The 25421-nt window shown below is 37.8% G+C and overlaps 1 protein-coding gene and 1 long non-coding RNA gene across 2 annotated transcripts in view; one reads left to right on the top strand and one right to left on the bottom strand.

The window, feature by feature from the left end:
* Positions 1-25421, bottom strand: part of LOC149036596 (uncharacterized) — a 105738-nt gene that overhangs the window by 64328 nt on the left and 15989 nt on the right. The gene's annotated exons all lie outside the window — the stretch shown is intronic.
* On the top strand, positions 52-24916 carry LOC113683000 (trafficking protein particle complex subunit 11). Its single transcript, XM_089189306.1, is given in 37 exon segments — positions 52-639; positions 1834-2003; positions 2594-2664; positions 3142-3256; positions 4211-4283; positions 4886-4912; positions 5210-5283; positions 5874-5970; positions 6781-6914; positions 7480-7540; positions 7979-8059; positions 8780-8867; positions 9162-9241; positions 9557-9635; positions 10206-10260; positions 10535-10615; positions 11233-11297; positions 11848-11909; positions 12223-12358; positions 12653-12725; positions 14938-14995; positions 15544-15678; positions 16061-16239; positions 16571-16696; positions 16899-16942; positions 17359-17401; positions 17403-17451; positions 18372-18431; positions 18819-18884; positions 19355-19420; positions 20136-20243; positions 20606-20657; positions 21237-21348; positions 21763-21854; positions 22689-22822; positions 23040-23207; positions 24077-24916. Coding segments are annotated over 37 exon segments (3366 nt in total). The 5' UTR covers positions 52-438; the 3' UTR covers positions 24128-24916.

The raw sequence follows: 25421 nt of genomic DNA on the forward strand, positions 1-25421 counted from the left end.
GTGATCACATGCACGAAAAAAAGTTTGACCATGTCACGTGTTCTTGATAGGGTGTCCTTCTCATTTCCTTCTTTAACAATTTCTAAGAGCGTTTAACATCTCGCTAATTATTCCGAACGTTAACACCTGAAATATTTGAAAGGAAGCGCCAGTGCCTGAAAGCACCAGAGATGTTGGTGAAATAACTTAAAACGTTGGCGAAACGACCTAAGACGTTTTTATAACAACAGCTGGTCGTTAAAGAAACGACCCCCAAGCAAAACGGTCGCAATTTCCCGATATAGATCAGACTTAACCGCTGATAGTCATTCACTCGTGGAAAGCGGAAGGAACCACTATTACTAAAAAAATCTGCGTCTAATGAAGTCGATATTTCCGATCCAGTCACTACCGGTCGACGTTACAGCCGGCCAGGTTACATTTCTAGCCTAAACAATAATGGCGGCTGCTAGAGAGTTTCCAACAGAACTGGCGACCCGTCCTTTGGGCCTCACAGCTCTTATGGGACTTGATATTAATCAGAAACCTTTGCATAAAGCTATTTGGGAGTCTTTTTCTGTGAACAGGCATCCTGAGAGAGTTCCACTATCCTTCAGACTTCTACCAATTGATCACGAATTTCCCAAAGCAAAATCAAAGGTGAGCTTTCCTATCGCTTTTAAGTGTAGTTACTCTTAAATCCTTTGATTACGTGAAATTCTTCTTATTTTAAGCTCTTTCAGTATAGTGGGAGCTCACTCAATGGGCTCTCTCGTAGTAGGCAAGTCAACTTGGCCCATCTTCACTAAAAATTAAACCCTTTTGAGCTCTTGGACTAAACCTAACCCTTTAAACCCGAACGTCAATATGAATATTCTCCATACTTTTCCTAATACTTTCCTAAGGTAACAATCAAGAACTGTAGTTGGTGATCATTTCCTGTATTCTCATGACCTTAGCTTAATGTTTGATTCTGGGGTTGTATAGCAAAGAGAAATTAGATGCTGAAGGGTTAAATGGACACTATTTTCGTACAGCAAGGGTGTCTGCATAGGAAGTTGCCGCTGTTTCATTTTTCTTATATAGTTTTGTAAAGAAAGTTCCAGGAGTGATTTCCACAAAATCATTAAAAGAGTTTATTACAATTCAATCATACTCCTGGGTTTTTTTTCCCAAGGAAGCATTCTCTTGCTTCCTTGAGTTCTGACTTTCTGAAACCTTTCACTCCAAAGATTTCCTTAGTAATTCTCTGTACTGTCTGGTGTACAATTCTTAGGATGTTAGTTCAGAGAATCTGGAATTGGATCAACTAATGATCCTGTAATTTATTCTTTTTTCTTTTTTCTCATCACTTGTCTGCTTGATATTGCATTGAAATTTTAGAAGTAAGTTCTGTCTCCGTCACTCATGGGATTTGAAGTGTTAACCCTTTAACTCCTAAGATCTGATTGTTAATTCTCCCCTCCAGCTGCTACAAATTTCCTTGTAAATTAGTTATAAGAACTTGATGCTAGATCAAGATAGTATCTTCTACCTGATAAGTTTGAATATTCTCATTACCTGTTTGCTGATGGATGTCATAGGGAAAAGTTTCATGTTAATCACTTCTGGGAGTTAAAGGGTTAAGTGAACCTTTATCTTTGTTGGTGTGCATGGAGTCTCAGTAATATTTTCCATAAGTGAGGGCAGATACTGCCATTAGTGGGGTCACTACCATTGAAAATCTTAGCAGATAGCCATAGCAATGTAAGACCTCTCATAGAAGCAGTAGGCCTCCTGTAACCAGAGTTACTGAAATCTCTGCTTATGCAAGTTTATGCTGGCTTTTTATTACTGAGTCTTGTTTCCTTGTAGCGTTCTACCTATGAGTGGTACATACCAAAGGGTATCTTGAAGACAAAATGGATGCACAAACATCTTTATCTCTCTCCTGCTGTGGTGGTCATGTTTTATGAGTTGGATTGGGATGACATTCAGTGGAAAGACAGGCAAACTGAATGTGCTTCAAAACTAGAAAGAGTCAGGTAATAACAAGAGAGTGAGAATGTTATCTTACCCCTCTATAACAGTGAACTTTAATCAGCACTAATGACATGACTGAAAGTTATTAATAAGTATTATGACAAGTGTGGTTTGATTTTTAGGTAATAGGGTTCCATCGTATGTATTGATTTTTAGGACATTGTACAACTCAGAAACTTAATTCCATGCTCTCTAATGGATACACACAGAATAATACATGTATATCAAACAAACACATAAATTTGAGCAAAAACAATTGTTTAATTAACAAAAGAAAAATACTTTTGTCCAATCATCAGCTTAATTAACAATTCCTGTGATTTAGAGTGCTATTCAAATAACAACCATGAAATACATTTGTCATAACAACAGTAAGTGCTTCTGACACTCTGGAAACCTCCTTCTTTACCAAGTGACAGTCAGATACTTGTAAGTTATAATGAGAACATTACAACTTTTGAAGTTGTTACTTTCGAACTTATCAGCTCATTGAATGCAAAAAAATATAACCAGTACAATGAATAATTTTGTATTCTATAACTTCAATCCTGTACATTAAACCATTCAAAGCAATCTTTTAATTTCTGAGCAGGACCAGCCTTCAAGACCAGAACACTAAGGTTGCTGTGGTTCTTATCCAAAAGAATGCTCCTCTTCCTCCAGGTAAACATCAATAAATACATAGAAGTCAGAAGATGATGTTATTAAGTAGAGAGTTTAGATCCATGTTTAGTGTTTTCATGCTAACGTCAAACCATAAGTGACTGCCAGGTCTATCTTAAAAATCTGCAAGAGGCATTACAATGAGAGTTACATGTCATTTATTGAGCTAGGCATGGGCTGGAAAATGGGGAAAAACTGCACCCAAAGTGTTGAGTATGACCCAAGAGTGGTGTCTGTAATCAAGGTCAAGGGCACAGTTTCTTCCCACATAGAAAAACATGATTGTAAAACTGTATTTTAACAAGCTGGACTAGTGACTAGAGTACAATTAGCCAATCAAAGTCAAGAATTTAAGATTCCAGCCTGTTGACATGCTTCAGAAAAAAAATATGTTTAACTTATTTCATATTAGTTCCTGTATCCAAAGATTTGAGTACCCTTCATGGAGGAAATTTTTGCTATTATATTGAATCACAGGTGATGATTTACAAGCACTAGAGAGGGCAGCAACACTGTGCAGTGCATGTGACCTGTCAGCCAAATCATTGTTTGTCCTTCCACATACAGATCACTTGATTGGCTACACAATTAGGTATTTGTTCAAAATTTATCATTTTAGATTGATTTTGATGAGATTGGTTTTCATTGAGTCTGCAACTGATTTTAAAAGCCCAACCTTTGTCAAATATAGGAAAAGATTTATTTAGTAAGAGTTTCATATTTTTTTTATTGTATTTATTCTAGCTGATCAAGAAAAGTTACAAAACAGGACACAATAAAGACTTAGTTAGAATTATTTGGAAAAAGTGACAGTGAAGTAGAAAGAAATTGAAAAGCTTTTACATGAGTAAGCCTCAGACTCTATTAACCCTTTAACTTAGTCTCAAGATTTCATTAGTAATTCTCTTTACTGTCTGCCATACAATTCATGTGATGTTTGTGTGGAGAATTTGGAATTGGATCAACCAATAATTCCCTAATTGATACTTTTCTTTATTCTCATTACTTGTCTGCTTGATATTGTAATGATGTGTAAGGAGAAATTTTGTCTTGGTCACTGGTGGGACTTAAAGGGTTAAACTAACTTTAGACTCACTACAAGTTGTTTAGTTACTTACATGGGATGAGAATGTTTTAAAAATAAGGGAATATCTATCAGAAAATCAGATGTTATCAGCATTTATCAAGACTTTCCCAAGAGAGTTAACAGCCTCTCTATTGATTTGTGTTTTCATCTGATTAACCCTTTAACTCCCAGATCAAATTTGTAATTCTCCTTACTGTCAACCATACAATTCTTATAATATTAGTTTGGAGAATTTTGATATTTTTCTTTATTCTCATCTCTAATCTAGTTGATATTGTATTGATATTGTAAGGAGAAATTCTGTCTTGGTCACTCATGGGAGTGAAACAGTTGAATGATCATACTACAAGTTATCGTATTCATTCATGGGACATGAAATTTATGCAGCTTCAAAATAAAAAAGGAACAGGTTTGAAACTCATGAGATAAATATTTCTTCTTCTTCTTCTTTTTTTGAAGGCTGGAGAATGCTTTTTATGATTTAGCACAGAGTTATTACCATGGAGAATGTAGGAGAGTTAAAGCCCACAAGGTGAAGTTGCAATTCTGGAAATTTAAGGGAGTAGGGAGAATGTCAGGTTATTAAAATCCCAGCCAGGGGGAAACAACAAGCCTGTACTTGCTTCATGCTGCGGAAACTAGGGAGATGCATTGGCCAATGTAATAAACTGTGTCCACTGTTGAATGGTCCTGGTCTAAAATTTATTTTCAACTGTCACTGTCTACATTGTCTTGAATTTTCAACTAGTCAGTAAAAGGGGAAAAGATAGCACTCTGGTTAGCTTTTTGGACTCTTTTGGTTTAACTGCCTTAGTTCAACATAAATTCATGGTAAAGCCATTAGGTTTTTTAGCAGGACACTCCCCTTGTACTAAGTAAATTTCTGTTCTCAGATCAAGGACAGAAAAGTACCAGTAGCTAAAACTGTCTGTTGGAAAATGTGCCAAATTCTGGGTCATATACATGCCTGTATAGCTTGCCTGGTAGCGCAATGCAATGTTTCTATAGATTACCTTTTCACTAGCCAGAATTACCATCAAAATAATGTTATGTTGTAGCACAAAAGGTAAAATTTTATCAAAATACAGAATGAAGTGACACTTATTATGTTTTCATGCTCTTTATGATCATTAGGAATTTCTTAACAAAGGAACTCATCAGGTGAGAACTTTATTTTGCAAAAGTGATCTTTGTATGTCAATAATTTGATGTGATGGATTCTACTCAAACTACAGAACTACATTTAGTTAAAGGCTGAGGGAAAGAGTTACCAAGAATAAAAGAAAAAGCTTGTTGATGTCAGCTTTGAAGGGTGTTACTTTGAAATGTTTCTCATCCAGTGTCTTTTTTTTGCTACCCTCTTATATTCCACCAAAGACATCACTGACCACATTTTGCTTTGCACATGGCCTCAACAATTCATAAATCTCTTATTTTGCTTCTCTACTGTTGTTGTAGCTATTGTTGGTGCGACACCAATTCAAGGTTGCCTTTTTCAATGAGCTAAGACAAGACCCTCACTCTGCTATCAAGTAAGTTCATCAGTATTTATTTTTTTATTGATCTTGCAATGACAACAATTAGTTGGCCAAAAGGTAGATCTCAGTGTTTCCCTTTTATCGGTTAAGGGGTCAGGAAGGAAAAGGAACTTTCAGGGCTGAAAGCCAACTTTCTGTTAAGAAACTTTTTTGAGAAAAGAAAATATAAAGAGGAAAAATAGAAATGAAAATTTTGAAAAGGACACTCTGTGAGAATATTAAACAATAATTATACTTTCAGCTGACAGCAATGCTTGTCCCCAAAATGAAGAGTATGAGCAGCATTTGGTGTAGGATTTTCACAAGGTATCTCAAGGTTTAGAACTAGGACAGTGGAGGAGAAGGAGCAAATTTTTTTATGGAAGAAAATGACAGAGAGTTAAAAGTTTTTCTGCCTTGCCACATGACAGCCAAAGACAGTTTACAAAAATTGGCAACTCCTGCCACAGATTTCTTCCCCCAATATTTTCAGTCTTCCTGCCTTGGAGATCTCTCAACATAAACTCTCAAGTTAGTTACATTTCCATATTAACATAACAGACATCAGCTGATTGATGTAAGACTTTTTCAATTTTAAACCCCAGGCACTACAGGCAAGCATACAGTCTTCTTGGAGAAATCAAGACAACTGACATGAACATACTAGAGATCAAAGTTGTTGCTGGATTTATTAATTACAAGGTTTGTGTTTTTTCATATTTTAGAACTCTAGTCAATATATATTTGGTGTATACCATTGTAATAATAGTTACATAAAAGTAATGATGTGAAGAAGACATTGTACATCTTGGATGAGTCAAAGACATGATCTCTTATCACGTAATTTTACATTTTTGGGATTATGTACTCCTTTTGTCAAATATGCAAGGTAAATTTTTCACCAGATACCTTAATTGTGCCGTTAAATCAAAAGATCTCCACCTGTAATTCTAAGTCTGAGGTGTACAGTCAAGTTGCTCTTAAGTGGGCACTTTAGGGAGGTGGCCATTTAATAAGTTTATTTTAAAAAATATAATCAGAAAGTTATGAATGAACTATGGTACAGTACTGATTTGGTATTTATTAATTCTTGAAATCAGTTTACCCACTTAACCATCCAATTTTATTTCAGAATGAAACTACATTATAGAATGTGTCGCTTACAACATTGATGAAATATTCCTTATTTCTCTCTGATTTTATAACAAACCTTTCGGTGACTGCTTATGAGAAACACAGTACCAAAAATGTGTCCAACATTTTTTAATATGGTCACTTACAGGAGTGTTTTGGAAACAGTGACAAACAGAAACAAAATGGTTATTGGCAGAGTGGTCACAAAAAAACCAAATATCTTTGAAAACTTTTGATGCTAAATTTAGATTCAGTGGAATTTAAATGTCCTATGGGACCAATATATCTGGTGATTTATATCCCTCCTACAACATACAGACTTTTGAGTTATCCTGACAACCAAACAGTATTAATCAATTTTTATTAATTGTCTCACAGATTTGCCGTCTAAGTTTCCAAGCATCAGCCCCATTAGATGCCATATCACAATTCAGAAAGCATGTGGATTTGTTTAAGGAAAAGGTTGGCTGCCCTGACTTAGCCTTTGAACACTCAGCCTGGCTCTCCAAACAGTGAGTATTTTTTCTGTTTAGCCTCCATACTCTTAACTGGAAGGTCTGTATTCAGTTTGTTTTTTGGGCACTTACATATGTACAGCTAAAGTACCTCCCTCCACCCCAGAGTTGAAATAAGTATCGGCCAATTATGAAGGGAATTTGATAAAAATGCTGGGGGGTGGGGGTAGGGGGTAATCTACCAGACCTATATGTAGCATCAAATCCAGAGAGAGAACTTTTAGTCTCTTTATGCTACAGAAACCATGATAACCTTTGATGTGGTGAGTCCTCTTTGGTTTGTGTTCTAGAAGGTTTTTGCTTTCAAAGAAACCCAAGCTGTGACCAGGATCTAACAACTCTTGTTTCTTAACAACATTAGATCAAGAACAGGTCAAGTTGAAGTGAAATTTTTAACTGAACCTTTCAACATAATGGAACTGAAATGATGAAAACAGGAGACTTTTAAATAATTTGTTAGTCAGTTCAATGATGAATAATTGTCAAAGTTAATACAACATGCTGTATGGTAGGGAATTATAGAGGCTTAATCAATAACAAACTATGTGAAAAATTAATACAGGTTCAGTTTATTTGGAGAACTGTTTGATGAAGCCATCAGAAATGGTTTAACCGCCTTACAGGTAACAATGTAGAAGATCTGTGTTGGCATATTGGTTTAATGAATGAAATATTTATTTATTAAATCTACAAACAACAATACATCTGTAAGAAGAGAAAGAAATTCTTACTAATTATGTTACTAAGTATTCTGAATTGGTATTTAGAATAAAGAAAAAATTGCCTCCCATTATGCTATATCTCTTATGATAATTGTATGCAATATAAATGAATAGAATGGAGTGTTTTTCTGTTTTAAAGGTACTTTTTTGTCATCTCTTAACAATCATGATGATTTTTTCTCCCCTAATTAAATTTTGGCTATAAACAGAGAGAGGCACCTTAATAAATAGGATTGATGTAAATGTGCCCAAACAAGTCTGGTCTAGTGACTGATTAGAGTGTCCAAATCAGTCATACTCTCAGATTCTGGTAAAGACTTAACTGTTACTTTATCACAGACTCAACACCCAGGATTTTACTATCAACAAGCAGCAAACAATGCCATTGTCAGGAGACAGCTTTGCCAGGGCTTGTGTCATGTAAGTAAAATTATTATCATGCCAGAGGATTGCTGAGAACAATCTGAAGGAACAGTGACAGACACAAACTCAAAGGAGCAATATTTTTCTTAATGAAAGTGACCATTTTTTTATCATTAGTTGAAACTTACCAATAAAAATTTGAAGACAAGAACTGTCTGACTTAGGTAATTTTGAAGTACAAATTATTTCCAAAGAACTTTTCCTGGAGGGCCTTACCCAGATAAATTGGGCTACATACTTGTGCACATGGGTGGACATAGCTACAATGGAGGTCAAAGCTTGTTCGGACAGTTATCAAAAAGATATCCTATATCCAAACATATTACAAAAGGCCATCTTTTGCCAATTCAGCTGTGTACACAGAACTCCCCCCCTCTAACAATGTTGGTAAAGCCTAAGTTTAGGCACTACATCCTGGTAATGTTTACAAAGCACACAAAATTTGAAATTGTTTGGGGGAGGGGCAGGGAAGGTTTTGATATAAGTAATATTGCCTTAGACTTTAAACCACCCTTGTAGTGTGGGATAATGTTGAATGTAAACTAGTGGCAAGAAAGGGTCATAGATTCCCTTCAGAGTACACCTAACCAAAAACTAATTAACTACCACTCAAAAGGGTCATTTGTTTTCTGCATGTAATTAACTTTTATTGTTCATTGAGTCTGATGAGTTACTTTTTAGTTAATACATTGGAATCTGTTATTAATTCATCTCTAGACTACCACTCCACTTACTATGAATCCCTTAGAAAATGCTGGAAATCTCGACTTCTATGGTCAGAGACCTTGGAGACAAGGTTTTCAAGGTAACTGCAAATATATAATTTTTTTCCTCTGGCAGTGTTTTTTAGAGTAAGTACAAAAGGTGTTGAGACTCTCAGTAAGTTTCCTTTGCAAACCATGTACTGGTTGAAAAGCTCAGTGTTAGAATTTTGTTCCATTAGAGGAGGGAAAACTTTGTGTATTGAAAACACTCTGTCAGAAAAAAAATTTTAAAACTTTTTTTTTTTTGAGCTTATTTGAAACTTGATCTGTTGAGATGCAATACTTTCCTTCAATTTGTAGAACTGCTGGGTTCATTTGACTTAATATATTTGTAGGAACAGAACCACCAGATGCAGGAATAGAGAAGGCTGGAATTATAGCCTTGCAGTCCCAAGAAATCCAAGTGGACCATTCTGTAAGTGCACTGTATTGTTTGGCAGACTTTCATTTCAAGAAAATTAAGATCAGATAAATGTCAGGGAGAAGTCATGGTGACAAATTAAGTTTAAATGCAAGGTTAATATGACTGTAAATTTTTGGTTGCGCACAATTGCATCAATGAGCTTTCTAGCCAAACCAAAGCAATTATGAATTTGAAATCCCAATTGCCAGTATTACATAATACCTTGTTAGCAAATACTCTTACCATCAATCTCTTTATTTATGCTAACCTACTTTGTATATTTGGTTGAGGTACTTAGAATATTGGCTCCTTTTTTTTTTCTCCTAGTGGGTTATCATTCCCCTTCTCAGTAGTGCAGTGGCTCAGTTTAAAAAGTACAAATCACCCAGGATGAAGAGATACCTGAGTAAGTTCTCTCTTTTTTAACTTTAACCCTTTAAACCCTAAGAGTGACCAGCATCAAATTTCTCCCTAAAATATCAGCCCTGAATCACATGTTAAGGTCATGAGAATAAAGGAAATGATCACCAACCAAAGAGGCTTTTGATTGGTGAACAAAATCTACTTGTCAGCACCTTAGGAAATGTATAAAGAACAGTATGGAGAATATATAGACTGATTTTAGAGTGTAAAGGGTTAAGAACTTAGCAAGATGCAACTAAAAGCTTCTGTTTCTTCATGACAATGTACATGTAGTGCTTTTAAAAGTTTTTTTTTTAATTAAATTTACGAAGCAGAGTGATATAGTGTAGATAGTCGAGGTCTATTGGCTTTTCGTATCTAATTAACAATATGACAATAATATGCAATAAGAATACTTGATAAAACATAGGGATATAACTGTACGTTGAATAGTAGTTACAATAATGATTAATATTGCATATGGATAACTGGGCAAGCTAATCATTTTCTACTGTATGCTCTGAAGTTCTTTCATGTTCACGTTAACAACAAGTCTTTTTTGTTAATTCTGCAGTGGTTCAGATGGGTGAGGAGTATTACCATGCTAGAGATTACAGTAAAGCCTTATTGTGAGTGTAGCATAAGAGAATGTTTCAGTTTAGAGTCAGTAGTGATCAAGTATTGTACCACAGGCAGACCAGGCCGTTTGAAGCGTCTTCCTACGAAATTACTTTCGGCCGGAGGCCGTTGCGTGAAAGTAATTTCGTGAAAAGACGCTAACATACCACAAAATGATTTGATTAATATTTCATTTAACTTTATTGAGGAATTCAGACCAAAATGTTATTTAGATATACATTTTTCAAGGCTTTATTCATAACCCTCGTAGATTTCTTCTTTAAGGTTGTTGGGAAAAGTCACCTGGGATTACCGCAGAGAAAAATGGTGGTCACTTCTTACGTCAGTTTTAATCACATCACTGAGGTACTGTTGTTTTGTAGTAAGTGAGACAAGATTTGTACTCTCCAGCTCTTGTTTCTGAGAACTCAACATGTAAACATTTTCAGTTGAAATAATCTGAATTTACTTGGTTTTGCATTACCTTGCTTTGTGATTGGTCTTGAAAACACGCGCTACCCTCTCAACCAATCAGGTGTAAAATTGAAACCAATGGCGCCTTGGTAACGCGCGTTTTCCCGCGCTTCAGGCAGCTTACTTGTTTCCTCTTTAAGTTATCACTTGTGATATTTACCTTTACTGTGATTGGCTGTTGGGTTTACCTTGGTTGTGGTTGGCAACACGTTATTGAAAAGCCCTCAAGCGTGAGAATCAGGGATACTACGTCGAGGTGGGTGGAAGTTTGGCTCATTTACGACACGGACACAGCCAACTCGGACAGACGGAATAATTCCACGTCTGTTCAGTTGGACTGCTACAATGCCAAAAATCAAAGTTCGTCTTCGTGTTTAACGTCAAATTATTGCCAAGAGGTTGTTTATGAATAGCAATTTTGGTGTAAAACGTTCAAAACAGTTTTTCTCAACTTCAAGTTTTAGATTTATTTATTCGTATATCTTTCGTCTTCTTAACTCTTGTTGCAGGTGTGCGTACTTGGTTGGCAATGTGGAGGAATATATCACCCTTTCGCTTGAATTGACAGGAAGATGTATCCTTGAAAATGCTGCCTATCATTTGAATAACTGACTGTAGTATTTTTTTCTGGGTGAAGTGATTCTTTCAGTTAGAGTTATTTTCAATGCAAAGTGATGTGGGATTGCATTGGTGTAACTTAGCTTCGTTATGTTATTGGTCAAGAAAACTCGCGCCATTTTCTCAACCAATTAGATGCAAAACTAAAACCAACCACGACTTGGTCTTTCGCGTTTTCCCGCGCTTCAGGAGGGGTGCATGTTTTTCCTTTGAATTCCTATTGGTTCTTCATGCTAGTCACTCTTATGGGTTAAAGGGTTAAATTGATTTCCAAGTCAGGTGGAAGGACTGAAAAGCACCTTCAAAACTCGAGGTATTCTAGGGCAACCAACTAGTAAGGTTGCAAAATTTGGGAGTTTTAGGATAATATTGACATTTATAGTTGTATTAAGCTGTACAGATTTTGCCTAAGTCAAATTCACTGCGGTGTAATACGTTAGTGAAACATTTTACCCAATATTTGTTATTGTATTAGTGGTAAAGTCCTTGATTCAAGAAAACATAAGATGTTGAGAATTCACCTGAAGAGAAAACAAGATGTCAAACTAATCTTATTCACGTCATGTCGGTAAGGACTTACTGCCAATGGTCGTTTAAAGAGGATTTATGGAAGAAATTTTATTGTAGAATGAGTTTACGATAATTTTCTCTGTTTTTGTCCTACCCTGACACTGGTGATTTAGACATAGAAAGCACGCGCGCGGCTGAACGCGAGTTAAACGCGCGAGAAAGAGAGTTTTCATCCCTGCATGGCTAATCTTTCGCGCGTGGGTAACTCTTGTTTTCGTTGAGTGCTTGTTACAGGACAAGCATGTTACGAAAAACAACTGAATTTTTATTACTGTATCATTTCTTATTTTTCATTGGAAAATTACAAACAGAATGAATGTCCTGAGCCCGAGCCAGGCTGTGACTTTGAAGCAGTGGAAGAAGCTAAAGAGCTGTGGAAAACACTTAAAGTGACACCACAGGCACCCCAAGTATTTACCATACAGATGGAACAAATAGCACCATTTGGTAAGAAAATGTCAACTCTACTGTGTATTTTTTTCACAGTTTACAGAGGTGGAAACTGAATTTAGCTGTAAAAACTTCTAAATTCAATTTCCAAATACTGCAACCAAAATCTTGTAGGGTAGAAAAAAACTTCTTTAATACCCTTTGAATTTAAGACTTGATAAAGAGACTGGTAAAATTTTTAAGTTCAAAATATTAATGAATGAATGAATGAATTTATTTTATTTGTTTTATGCAAAGGAGCGTGTGATATTGTAATATTTCCTGTTGTTTTCAATTTTGTTCTTCCTTCAGTGGAATGCAAGGCAGTCTTTGATTCAGTTTCAACAACAGCAGATTCTACCATCCTTCTTCAAATTTACTTAAGGTTTGTCTTCTTAGAGTCGCTTAATCCAAAACAGCTTTCACCCTTAACTCTCAAGCTCTTATTAATTCTCCAAACCAATGACAGATTTTTCTTTTGATGGTGAGTCACGAGAATTTCGTTTTATACGTGACAAACAGATTCCATGATGCCGTGTGTCTGTTCATTAACAGATCACAGACGACGTCAAAATGTTGGAAATAACAAAAAAGTGGTACATTTTCACATCTGCACTAATGCCATACGTCTGTTCTATAATAGGTCACAGACGAAGCTAAAATGCAGGAAAAGAACCAAAAGTGATACATTTTGATGTCATCTGTAATTTATTATTGAACAGACGCACCGTAACATGTCGTCTCTTTCTTGAATATCCCTTAATGGATCATTTTCTTAATTCTTGTAAACTGTAAACTGAGAATGTAAGTTCTGATTACTCATGGGAATGATATGGTTAAGAGGAAGCTTTTAAGAGACCACAACCTTGGTTCAAAACTGTCAGTACTGAAGTTATTTAGCTCTATTATGCATGGTGACGATTCGGTGATTCATTGAGAGCGCTTTTCGATTGAGGGTTGTACAGCAACCTAAAATAACCTCAACGGCAACTCAGGATAAATATATGTTATTTGCAGGCTGGGAGGTCCGTATGGTGAAAAACTGTGACCGAGGTCTTGAAAATACTGCCCGAGGCCGTAGGCCGAGGGCAGCATTTTCAAGACCTCGGTCACAGTTTTTCACCATACGGACCGACCCTTAGCCGGTAAATAACATATTTATTGTTTTTAAACTCGACGAAATTCTTTCCGAAAGAACCCGAATGACTTATGGCCATAATTACGGCAAGATCTTCCATAAACTGAACAATTTTTGAGGGAGTAAATGGTAGTTAAAATAGAGGTGATGCAAATTTAAGAGAGATGCCTCACCGAAACATTTTCATTTCCGTAACGATAAAGGTGATTTAAAAGGCTTCCAAACAAACTTTGAAACATTATTTTTACAAGTATCTGTCACAATCTGACACCTGTCAATTAGAGAGCGCGCAAGAAAAAAAAATCGTAGGAATATTTGAAAACCAACAGAACTAGTTTGGCAAGGACTGACACGACAATGTTTTCTTAAAAATCAGTTAATGATCTAACGGAAAGTATTATTTACTCTCATCGACCATTCATTCCTGTACGAAGATTTACCTCTGTTCATTAAGTAAACGGCGAGGAAAGTAATTGTGAGTAAATTCAATTTTTTATTTTGAAGTTGTGGGAGTTTGCTCGTTTGTTTGCTGTAATGGCGTGTTTAACTCTGATCTTTCCTTCACAAAAACTAAATTCGAACGGCACACTCCAACGAGACACAAGGGAATTTAATGCAGCCTTTTCTCAATTCCTTCAATTTCTGTTGTGCAATTTAAGGTACAAATGTCCAAATTGAACGGAATTGGAAAGACTCACCAGGAGCGTATATTTGTTGCAGAACTTAAATTAAAACTTCGCTCGCTTTTTTTTTACTATGAACAAATTGCTCGAGAAAATTCAGATATTAAATGAATGAAAGTTCCATCGTTCAGTTTAACTGTAACCAAATACCTCACGATTCAACTTTCTGGGTACTTTTTGTGAACGATTAAAATTAATTGCAGACGGTTTTTAGGCCGCTTGTCAACCAACGTAATGACACTATTGTTTATACAAATTCATTCTGAAACCAATATTTTTCTGTCAACCAAAGTGATTTGATGGAGAGAAAAGGGAGGATTCATAAGTTATTTATCGGCTTGAGGTAGTGACCGACGTGTTTGCTTAAAAATACTGCCCAGCCGGAAAACGAGGTATATTTATGAAAAATGACAATGAAAGTTGGGATGTACTCGGCGACTCACGAAAGCGTTACCGTGGCCCGTGGGCAGAGATGGGAAAATACTGACCGGGTAAAGAACCAATCAGATTGCAAGATTCGTTACCGTGCCCTCTAAAAAAACAATAAAGGAAAATATCACGAGAAGCTTACGAAAACTCAGCGTACAAACAAACTGCCATAAAGAGCGGGAAAAGGCGGGAGATTGGCAGAGATAGTGGCTCGAATTTTCAAGACCGATCTTTGACCGTAACGAAGAAAAACTGATGTAGTCCCGGATTACCATTGACAATCAATTCAAAGTTGTTCTAAATAAAGGTCTAAACACTTGTTATTGTTGTGTGTTGTTATATTTCAGGGTTTCTTGCCCATTTCCCATCCGATTCTCGAAGATTGCCGTTTTCTTTAGCAATCAGGTAAGTTAAAATATTCCTACATACGTTAGGCTAGTGTTACGTTGTTTCGCCAAAATATGAAAGCACAGTTTAGTCTCGCGCTTACAATAGCAAGGTAACTACCACAGCTAACCGGAACGAAGGTCGACCATAAAATGCACCGAGGAGAACCGACATCAAACAACTGTGTACAACAGTAAGTGTAAGAAACGCGGATAATAAAGGCATGATTGGTTTGGTTTTGCATATGGCGTTGAGCTGATGTCTTATTGTCTATGATCTTGAAGGCGTCAAAAGTGAAATGTAATCATTTGTGGTCACTTCGGGTGTGAATCGCAACATTTCGACTGCATACTGCCAGTCTTCTTCAGGCGATGAGGTCGACCGAGTACGCGTCACTAATATGCTCTTGTGCTTAGCTGTGATTGAAATTTCACGGCTGTGATTGCATGCTTGGAACAGGCTAATTTCGTGTCTGTCTGCCTGTAATCATGCCATGACACTCTGGAAGCTAATTTGGTTGCATTTTCTACTGGCCTGACTCAATTTTCTTTTATCTTTTATCTTAGTTTTATAACCAACAGTGTGTTGTGGAGACTGGGTCCGCTCAAGGGGAGGGTGGATTGTATCTTCTTCCAGCAAAGACCAAAGTCATACCATTTCAACTAGTGCCCCAGCCTGAGGATGTTGGAAAACTACTTCAGGTAAAAAATTACTGAAATACTTCCCCATACGAGTCTTCGCACTCATCAATAATTTATTTGTATGAAATGATAATGTTGCAGTCAGCTGACGAGACTAGTAGCCAAAAGAGGAAAAGCTAATGGTCTTTTACTAGAAACTTTCTTTAGAGTATTGCTGCCAGTCCAAAGTAAGATTGCCCCCCTCCCCCCGCTTCCCCTCACTTTATCATTCCTAGGTGTAGAGTAAAGAATTTTTGCCCAACAACATTACTCAGTGATCCCAACCAGTGCTCAAACCCAGATCTCTCGGTAGTGTCACCGGCAAAGTTTGACAGAAAACTTTTTTCCGGATGAGACCGCTTTGGAGATTTCAGATTTAAGCTTTCTTCGTTGTGGTTCCTAGGTCACCTCCGTTGCTCTGGAGTTGGGGTCCCGTGAGTCTCGGTGTGCTGTACTGGTGTGGAGTGGCTGGGGAGGGGAGACTGGTAACCAAAACCTCCCTTTTGTTTCATATGGTTTAAAATCCGCCAGCAGGGAGGATCAGTTTGACTGGGATGAGTTAAAGGTCATCTCGAAAATCAAGTAAGTCATGCATGTTTTCCATTGAATCTCAAACTACGGAGTGAAGTTTATAGTAACAATTATTAACAGACGCAGAGGTGAATTATTGTTTCAGTTGACACCACATAAACTGAATGACTAGTGATCCAAAACATTTTAACGTATCTACCCTCGAGTTAGCCAATCAGTGCGCATAAAGAACGGTATCCACTTGAATGGTAATTGCTTACAGGCCTGAATCACATGGTATTGAGAGTTCTTCGGAAAGTAATTAGTCAAATGAATAATTATGACCCCAACAAGGTGGAATTTATTGTTGATATCAGTTCCTTTCGCGAACTCTTTACGCCAGAATTGAACCGCGCAAGCCTAGAGTTAATATCACACTGAAGCACGAACCACCCGCCCTCGTAAACGAGCTGTATGGACTTCAGCTGGTTGTTGAGAGTTTGGAAGATACACCGCTGAAAGACCTCAGGTATGCCTTTTCAGTGTGTTTTTATTTAAGTGTTAAACAAGAACGTGAACCAGTTCCCTCCTCTCCTCCCGTCTATTTTTAATTTGAAAGTAATGCTTTCGCAACATGTCTCTGCCTTTCTCACATTTTCGCGCTTTTTTCGGTTTCCATGAACCTTACTCCTCTTTCAAGCGTTACAACAACAATATATGCCTTTTTTTAGAGTATGGCTTGGATTTCAGGACGAGCAGGAATCTCCCGAAAGAGGTGAGTGTTTTAAAACAACAACGTCTTCCCAAATGTTATATTGTCATATGTCAATAAAGATATTCAATCCGAGAGAGCCTGGGTATTTTCCTACGTCGGAAGATTAGAGCATTAAAGCGCTTTTTGCTTGAGCGTCGTAAACCAAAACCACAGGAATCACAACAGCCAATCAGAAGAAAGGAAAATAACTTTAAGAGCCAATTAGAGTTCAAGGTAAAACCGAAGTTTTACATCTGATTGGTGGAGAGAGTGGCGCTAGTTTTCTGGACCAATCACACAGCGAAGTTAGGCAAACCCAATGTAATCTTGGTTTACTTTCAACACTTAGTTGAAAATTGCTCCAAATTGCTTTCATAATCTGACCGATTAATATGTTTTCGTTCAAAATGTCGAGTTTCTTTTAATTGTATTCCCAGGCGCTTTAATATACTCAAAAGTACCCGCAGCAGATCAGGCTGAGAGATGCAACGAACTTTTTGGAATTTACTGTGGATGGAAAGACTGATAAGGTATGAGAGGTTGTATAAAGGATGATACATAGGCGTGCATGGCTACGAATTTTATCTTCGACCCTTGCGTCTCTACCCGTAACCAACAAGCTATGCATTTCAGAGTGAAATTTGATTTGCGACACGTGAGTTGCTTTAGATTTGTGAACGGAAAACTTTGATGATGGTGGTGAATTTATTGGTTTCTTCACATTGTGAACCTTATGACACACTGTACTTTTATCCTTTTAGACGTTTTGGTGTGTAGTATGGCTGTGTATTTTTACGACGTTGTCGTATTTTGACAACCGATTCAAATTGAAAACCAACGAATAAAAATACTCAGCGATGCCAAACACCAAAACTTCTGATAGGTTATTCGTTATCCAACTGATTTATTTATACGAAGATGTCGTCCATTCTTTTCTCCAATGAATCAACTCACGTAAGCATAGCCAACCATAGCCGACATTGCTGATCCTAACAGTGTGCAGGACGCGTGTCATATTTGAACTTCGTAATGGGCCTTGTTCGTCATGGAGTCTCTGCGGCTCAGTGGTAGAGCATCGGAGCGCGGAATCCGAAGATCTAAGGTTCGATTCCTCATGAGCACTCAGAATTTTTTCTTTGTCTCACGCTCATGACAAGAAGGAAAGATCTCTCTCATTTTCTCTACCGAGCTTAAAAATAATTTCATACTCTACATCCTATTTACAAGATTTTTTTTCTGCCGCACAAAGTAACTAACTGTCGAAATAACCGTACAATATCGCAGGATATTTGTACTCGATGCGCCCATTGATTCTTTTTCATACTCTACTTAGTGCTTTGGGATACTTCGTTTGTCTAGTGTGCAGGAAAATTAGGCTTTAACACCAATGAACCGTCGTAGTTCACGTCTTGCATATTGTCAATGTGTCCCTTTCGTCTTTTCTTCTTAGATCGAGAGGTCGTACTTCGTCAAATGCTCTCAAGTGGGATCGCGGACCGTAACAGCAAAGGTATAATACCTAAGTAAGCTGTAATTGCACCTTTAATCACAAACATTTGGGCGTCTGTTTAGAGAACTCAAGTCATATTTTCGTGCTATACGTAGCCTGCAGAAGAGGTGCAACATTTTTGCGTATTTAAAGCGAACGAGGATATGCAAGAGGGGAAGAGTGCGTCAATTTTCCCTCGTACGTCACTTCCGCTTGCCTCCGTTCACCCTATTGTGCATGTTTTGTTGGCTATGAGTTCCGTTCAATTCGTAGTTGAAAGATCTCCATACAATACCTTTAGATACGCAATATTTTTCTATGTTCTTAATCTCTAAGGATCAAGTTTCAAGTTAAGATATCTTGCATTCTTTAAAAAGATTCATATTTTCTTGTTTTGTTTTTATGCAGATTACTTATACAGTAGATGTCCAAGTAGAACCAAATTCGTCGCCAGTCACTTGTACTTGTGCCAAGGTGAGATCACTCTTTTGTGTCTTAAAGAAAGATAAAGCTACCTCTCAGTATTCTAATCCACAAGACTAAACAAATTTGCAAGCGCCGCGTAAATTTCCACATTTAATTTTAATCCTCGTTCGCTTTTTAATGTTGTTGCACTTGTGAATGTAAGTTGCACTTGTAACATGGAGCGCTTTTCGATTGACTGTCGTAAGACCATAACCAAAGTAATCACAACGGCCAATTAGAAGAAAGGACCTTAAAGAGCCAATGAGAACAACAATGCCCAAAGGGCGGGAAAACGTGGCTTTATTATTGCATCTGATTGGTTGAGAAAGTGGCGCGAGTTTTCTAGACCAATCACAGAACGCAAGTAATCTCAGATTTCATTCGACACTCGATTAAAAAATCCTCCACATGGTGAATATAAAATCACGACGTCTTTTTGCTTTTTCTTTCTCTACTGTCCCGATTTATACCCGCCCAAGGAGGAAAGTGTTGTTATCAAGACTGTTATGCCATTTGAAATCTCTTTGTCTCTGACAAATCTCAAGGTAAGGAAAAGTAGGCAATATTTTTTACGATGTAATTTTACGTCTCTTGGAATCGATCAAACTTGCGCTTTTGGCTATCTATGCAAACGTGCTCTCGCTCTTGTCTCAAATGTCTTTCTTACTCTGAAAGTTATGGCATAAATTAGTGCATTTATAAATCCGTCAAAATTTTTTTCACCGTGGCATAACTCTGCGAATATAAACCTGGTCTGGTGCATCATGAAAAAGTTTGGGACTAACACGCCTCTGAATTAGGGTACTGTTGTTGGAATTGTTGATTAGCGTCAAGGCAACGTCGCAGTAAACGATGGTTTAAAAATGAATTTATAATTTCGCAAATGGCTGAATGTGTTTACCGTTTCTTACAGCGCTAGACCTCAACCGTAGCATGACGTAAGGAAGCCGTGTAGAGTTCCGTTGGGGTTTCCGTACACAGACCACGCAAATTTGGTTGATATCACGTTGGAGTTTTGCCAAAGTCGGCTAAAAAATGTACAAAGATTTGATACGCACGTGCCGATCTGCCAATTTGATCTTTTGTTTTGTCACGCCTACATTGTGGTCGTCATGGTTTGCTTTGAGTCCATATTTACAGGGATCTAAAACTAATTGCATTTCCGTTTTTTTAATTCTTTTTTCTTTTGGGGAGGGGGGGGGAGCGTGTACACCACAGCAATTTAATGAGCTCAAATCATTGATTTGCATTTATTCTCAGTTGGAGAGACTGGATCAGCTGTTCGAAGAAGAACCATTCCTCTTATTAGCTGGCATCAAATGCACCTCACCTTGGCCTGTTACCATGGTCACCACTACATTGAATATGGTGAGGTACAATACAATTTATGTTCGCAAAAACTGTGTTTGTCTTCCTTTAGAAAATATAATCGAGAAGATAACAAGTCGATGAAGCAGGAGAGCATATGCAGCCCCCCCCCCTCCCCACGAGTCACGATGGGAATGTAAGCCAGTGCATAGATCTACACTTTAACTTAAGTGCGTGTTTTCCCCCGCCGGAACTTTGCAATTTAACTCACTGAAGAAAAAGTAGTCTGAGAAATTCAAGCTTTATCGGGGATTGACGAGGAACATATATCTTCTAGAGAATAGTCGGGTGCTAATTTTAACTATGGTAGAAATAAGAAGCAGACATTCTGGAGAACTGTTTGTTTGTTTGTTTGATTTCAGTCTCCAGAAGTGAATATTGTGGGTGAAGAGATGGGATCGCAGCTGCAAGGAAGTAAGGATTGCATGTCTGTGTATTACGTGAATAACCGATCTGAATTAGTTAAGGATGCGCCTACTTGCACTGTCGGGCTTCTTTTTTAGCTTATCGCCGAATATTTGGGGAAACTAGACAAGGTTGACCGAGTTTTTGGACCAATTGAGGGAGGGGGAAATCTGCAGAGGAATACGAGGGGAATTTTCCTGAGGGGCTTCAAGGCTTTCAAGGCCCCCTTCCTCATACTAGACAAGGTTGAGCGATTGTGTAGACCAATGGAGAGAGAGGGGGAAATCTACGTGGGAATACGAGGAGAATTTTGTTGAGGCGTTTTCAAGGCCCCTCTTCATTTAAAACAATGACCAATGGAAGGAGGGGGTTAGAATTTGCATGGGAATAGGAGGTGGATTTTGTTGACGGGTTTTCAAGGCCCCACTTAGTGAAAATACAGCTTTGCGATTTGTGCCCCTATATGCAAATTGCGGGTTTCAAGATTTCTTGTGAAAATTTGGCAATTATTCCCGACTTGCTAGCTGTTAAATCTTTACAGGATGCTTTGTCTCTTTCTCCTTCTAACGTCATGTATGGTGGTCCCAGTCTCTTTGCAACAGGGTGAAAGTGCGTCGGAATGCTACTGCTTAGCTGTTAAAGAGGGTGTCAGTAAAATGAAGGTCGTGAACATTGGAAGTCTTGCCCTCCAGTGGAGACGGTAAGTCCGTGATTACACTCGAGGGACTAAGAAAAGTGAGATAAATATTGAGACAATTTTCATTAGAGTACCCAATGTAATACCGAACTGCATTCAAAATTTGGTCCGCCTTCCTTTGCTCTGTGATTGGACAAGGAAAGTTGCGCAACTGTCTCTCTCAACCAATCATGAAATGCAGAGTTTAAACCAATAGCGACTTGGCCCACCTGCGTTTTCCCGCGCTTCAGGCAGTTTGCTTGTTTTTTCTTCGTGTTCTCATTTGTTCTGATGTGCCGATTTTATTACTTTGGTTTTTGGTTTTTGCCAACACTCGGTAGACCCACTGATGCCTTTTCAACTGAACCTTATTTAGGAGAATATGTCCCAGTCCTTTCGTTGCTAGATTTAATCATTTTAAATTTTTTAATTCTCCAGAACTTCTGCGGCTGATAAGTTTCCAGTTGTGGTGACAGAGCTCACTTTCCCCTCTGTAACAGTAGAGAGTGTTCCTTTTGCGATACAGGCAGGTACGTATCCAGCAATGTTATTCATACGGCAATATGCCAAGCGTCAAAATCAAACTATATACGAAAGGGTCTTTTCATGCTTCTCGCTGTTGACCTGATAATATCGTGCAGCTTTTGTATAGGCAACGTCGTCCAAATGTGACTGGGAGAACAAAATTGAGTGGTACACAAAATTTAGTAAAATTGCGGGCAAATTAGCATAAACACGATGAAGTCGATAAGGTTGTGCGAAAGCACTCTTCCCACGCTTTTTACAGGGTTTCAAATTGTTCGAGAGATGGGTAACAAACGCGGGAAAGTTAGTTCTAAAATCTCACACGCACTAGGAGAAGCTACTCATAAAAAACGTGGTTAAACTCAGTTTTAATTAATATACATGTATAGAGGGGGTACGTTTTTAGACATAATTTGGTGCTGCGTCGTTGGGGGTATTGCACAATAGTTATGTTTCATCAACAAAGTTAATAAAATAAATTGGTCTCTGTAAAGAGTTTCTCAAGCTGACTTTTCGAGCGTCAGCCCTACGTCGATACTTCAGCTGTAGAAATCCTTTACGATGGCCAATTTACATTATCACTTCAGTTGATGAAACCAAATTATCTTTAAATATATGTATTTGTTAATGAATAGAAAAGGAAAGACGGTAAATTTATGCTCCGTAATAAAGTAAAGAAAGATATTTTTCCTTCGTGTCACAAGCGTTGAACAAAGAAAAAGTGGAGCTTGCCATTCGAGAGCGGAATTCGAAGTTCTGGGGCTCTAATCCTCATGGAGACACGCCCTCGTTACAAGACCAAAGGAAAAAAATGTATTTATTGTACCGTTTTTTTTCAGATTTGCCTGCATACGGCTGTGTACAGACCCCACTTTTCGTAAGCTATCTCGTCCGCAATAGAACGCTTCAAGTCCAGGAAGTCGAAGTCACAGTGGAGCCAAGTGACGCCTTTATGTATTCAGGTCATAAACAGGTTAGTTCAGCTTACTTTCTACACGTAAAACATGTATCATCCGAGGGGGTTTGGTGAAATAATATACTTGAAGAAGTATATTATTGGCTACTGCGCTGTGATTGGCCAGTCAAACTCCCAATATCCTTTGCCATTTATCTACGAGAAACGTGGGCGGAATTTGCCAGAAGCCAACGCAGCTTTGTGAATAGTTTTTAACGATGAATTTCTTTTCCAGATTCAATTTCGTCTGTTGCCAACTGGCGATCACAGGCTCAAGTTCAGTTTGTACCCTCTTTACGCCGGGTTTTTGACTCTTCCCAAGCTGCATTTCAAACTGCCTCGCTTTCAGGTTAGCTGGGATGAACATACGCAGAAATTGGTTCCGACCAATGTTTTTATAAAGGTAAGAAACTTTTTTTTATGTCCAAAACGTGAAAAAATGCAAATATTTTGCAACGCGTTGGCAGAACATCGGATAACGGTCAAGTTGGTTTGTTATATTTGTTAACACAATTATCGTTCTAATTCGGTTCACTAAATTAATTATAAATTATCCAAGTTTTTGATTACCATAACGTTAATGATTCTAATCGCCACACTGGCTTCTCGCTGAAAGGCTGTATCCTTTAACCCTTTCACTCCCAAGATATTTTTATTAACTCTCCTTACTGTCTGTCTTACGATTCTTTAGATGTTAGTTCGGAGAATTTGTCATTGGATCAACTGATAATCCCCTAATTGCTAATTTTTTTGTTGGCATAACTTGTCTGCTTTATATTGTTTTGATATTGTAAGGAGAAATTCTGTCTTTAGTCACTTATGAGGACTTCCTGACTTGAAAGTGGATGTGAATTCTCAGGCCCGGTGGCCGTATTTGCAACACCTCTATGGCCCTGAAACGAAAAGACAAATCAAAAGAAAACAACAACAACAAAATAAACAGCTGCATTAACCTTGTTGGAAGGGATGGCTGTGTAATGTGTTATTACACAGCGTGGACCGACTGTCTGAACAAATCACACATACCAAAAATGTATTAGTTATCAGTGTTAAAAGTTAGCACGTAGGATATCCTTGCGAAAACAGGTCCAGAAGTTTTTAGTACAACTAGCGACTGGAATACCAGTGATTAGTCAAAAAATGGATTAGTCACAAGTTTTAAAAGTTAGCATGTAGGATATCTATGCAAAATCAGTTATAGAGGTTTTTACCATAATTAGCAACTGGAAATCCAGTGGAAAACTCATTTATAACGTATCTGTTATCACACAGCCTCGAGGCCGGGAATTGGAATCTGAGAAGAAGCCTGGTTACGAGTACTAAAGATAGCTAATGGAACAGTGGAGACTGGAGGCAAACTTTCCAGTTATAGTCACAATAGGATTTTAAGCAGCAAAGTGATGCAGCGGAGATTTGAACCGCTGTAAACTGCCAGCCACATGAAGGAAATTCTTTAGTGGGGGCTTTTGTCCACTGGCTGGTGAATTGCAGGATGTTTAAGGCCAAACAACTCTGTGGTTAACAGATACGCTTACGTGTTTTTGCGCGCATGTCGTACTGATATCACGTAGAATCAGTTGCACTACTTCCTTTGGGTGGATTAAGAAATTAAGAGTAGCGCTATTACATGGAACGACGACTTGCCTGACGATTTTTGCTCCGTTTGTGAGTTTCTCTCTCTTGTTGACTTGGAGTGACATGTTTCCAGTTTTGTTCATATTTAACCCTTGAAATTTCGTATAGAACGCTTTTTGACAAAGTGTCGTAAAACTGAAATCAAAGTAATCCCAACAGCCAATCAAAAGAAAGAAAATACTTTGAAGAGCCAAAGAGAAATCAAAGTGAACACAACCAAACTGTCTAAAGCGCGGGAAAACACGGGCGACCAAGTTGTGGTTGATTTTAGTTTTGCATCTGATTGGTTGAAAGAGAGTGGCCCGAGTTTTCTGGATGAATGACAGAGCGGAGCAAAACCAATGTAATCTTAGATTGAAAATTGCCCTATGAGTTCAAGATTTCTTTCGCGTGGTCGTTGACTTGGGCCAAGCCTGAATCAATTATCACACAGAGAAATCAAAAGCGAATGATTAAACTGTTTAGTTGAACTTCTAAGTCGAACTCGTTCAAAACTTAACAACGAAACAGGTTCATGATTTTTTTAGACACCTGGACAGTATGAGGCTACGTAGTTGCGTAGCGAATCAGATTGCAGCATTTGTGAATTTCTACTTATATACGATTTATGTGCCACTCTCGATAAGAGCGGTCCTCTTGACTTCCCGTCGGAAAAAAGTTTTCTTTTATTTTTTGCCCATGAAAAGGGTTTAGGACACACGTTTCAAAAATAGTTTAGTTGTTCTCCAATTCTCTTTTTTTGCTTCGCCACAAGCCAAAAATCATTTTTGGCCAGACCACCCCTGCGAACAGTGATCGAAAGTGTCAATTTCAAAGATTTTGTCTAGCGCGCAGCGACTGCAGCAATGTAGCTCACGGAATTCTATCTTGCTACATGTTACAAGGTGTATTCATTTAGTTCACAGACAAAATGTGGAAACTTCAGCTGAAATATTTTTCATACCAGCGTGATCAGAGGAGACCCTGCTCTTCGACCTTAATT

The sequence above is a fragment of the Pocillopora damicornis genome, chromosome 12 (assembly GCF_964200805.1).
Source record: "Pocillopora damicornis chromosome 12, jaPocDami1.2, whole genome shotgun sequence".
Taxonomy (NCBI): domain Eukaryota; kingdom Metazoa; phylum Cnidaria; class Anthozoa; order Scleractinia; family Pocilloporidae; genus Pocillopora; species Pocillopora damicornis.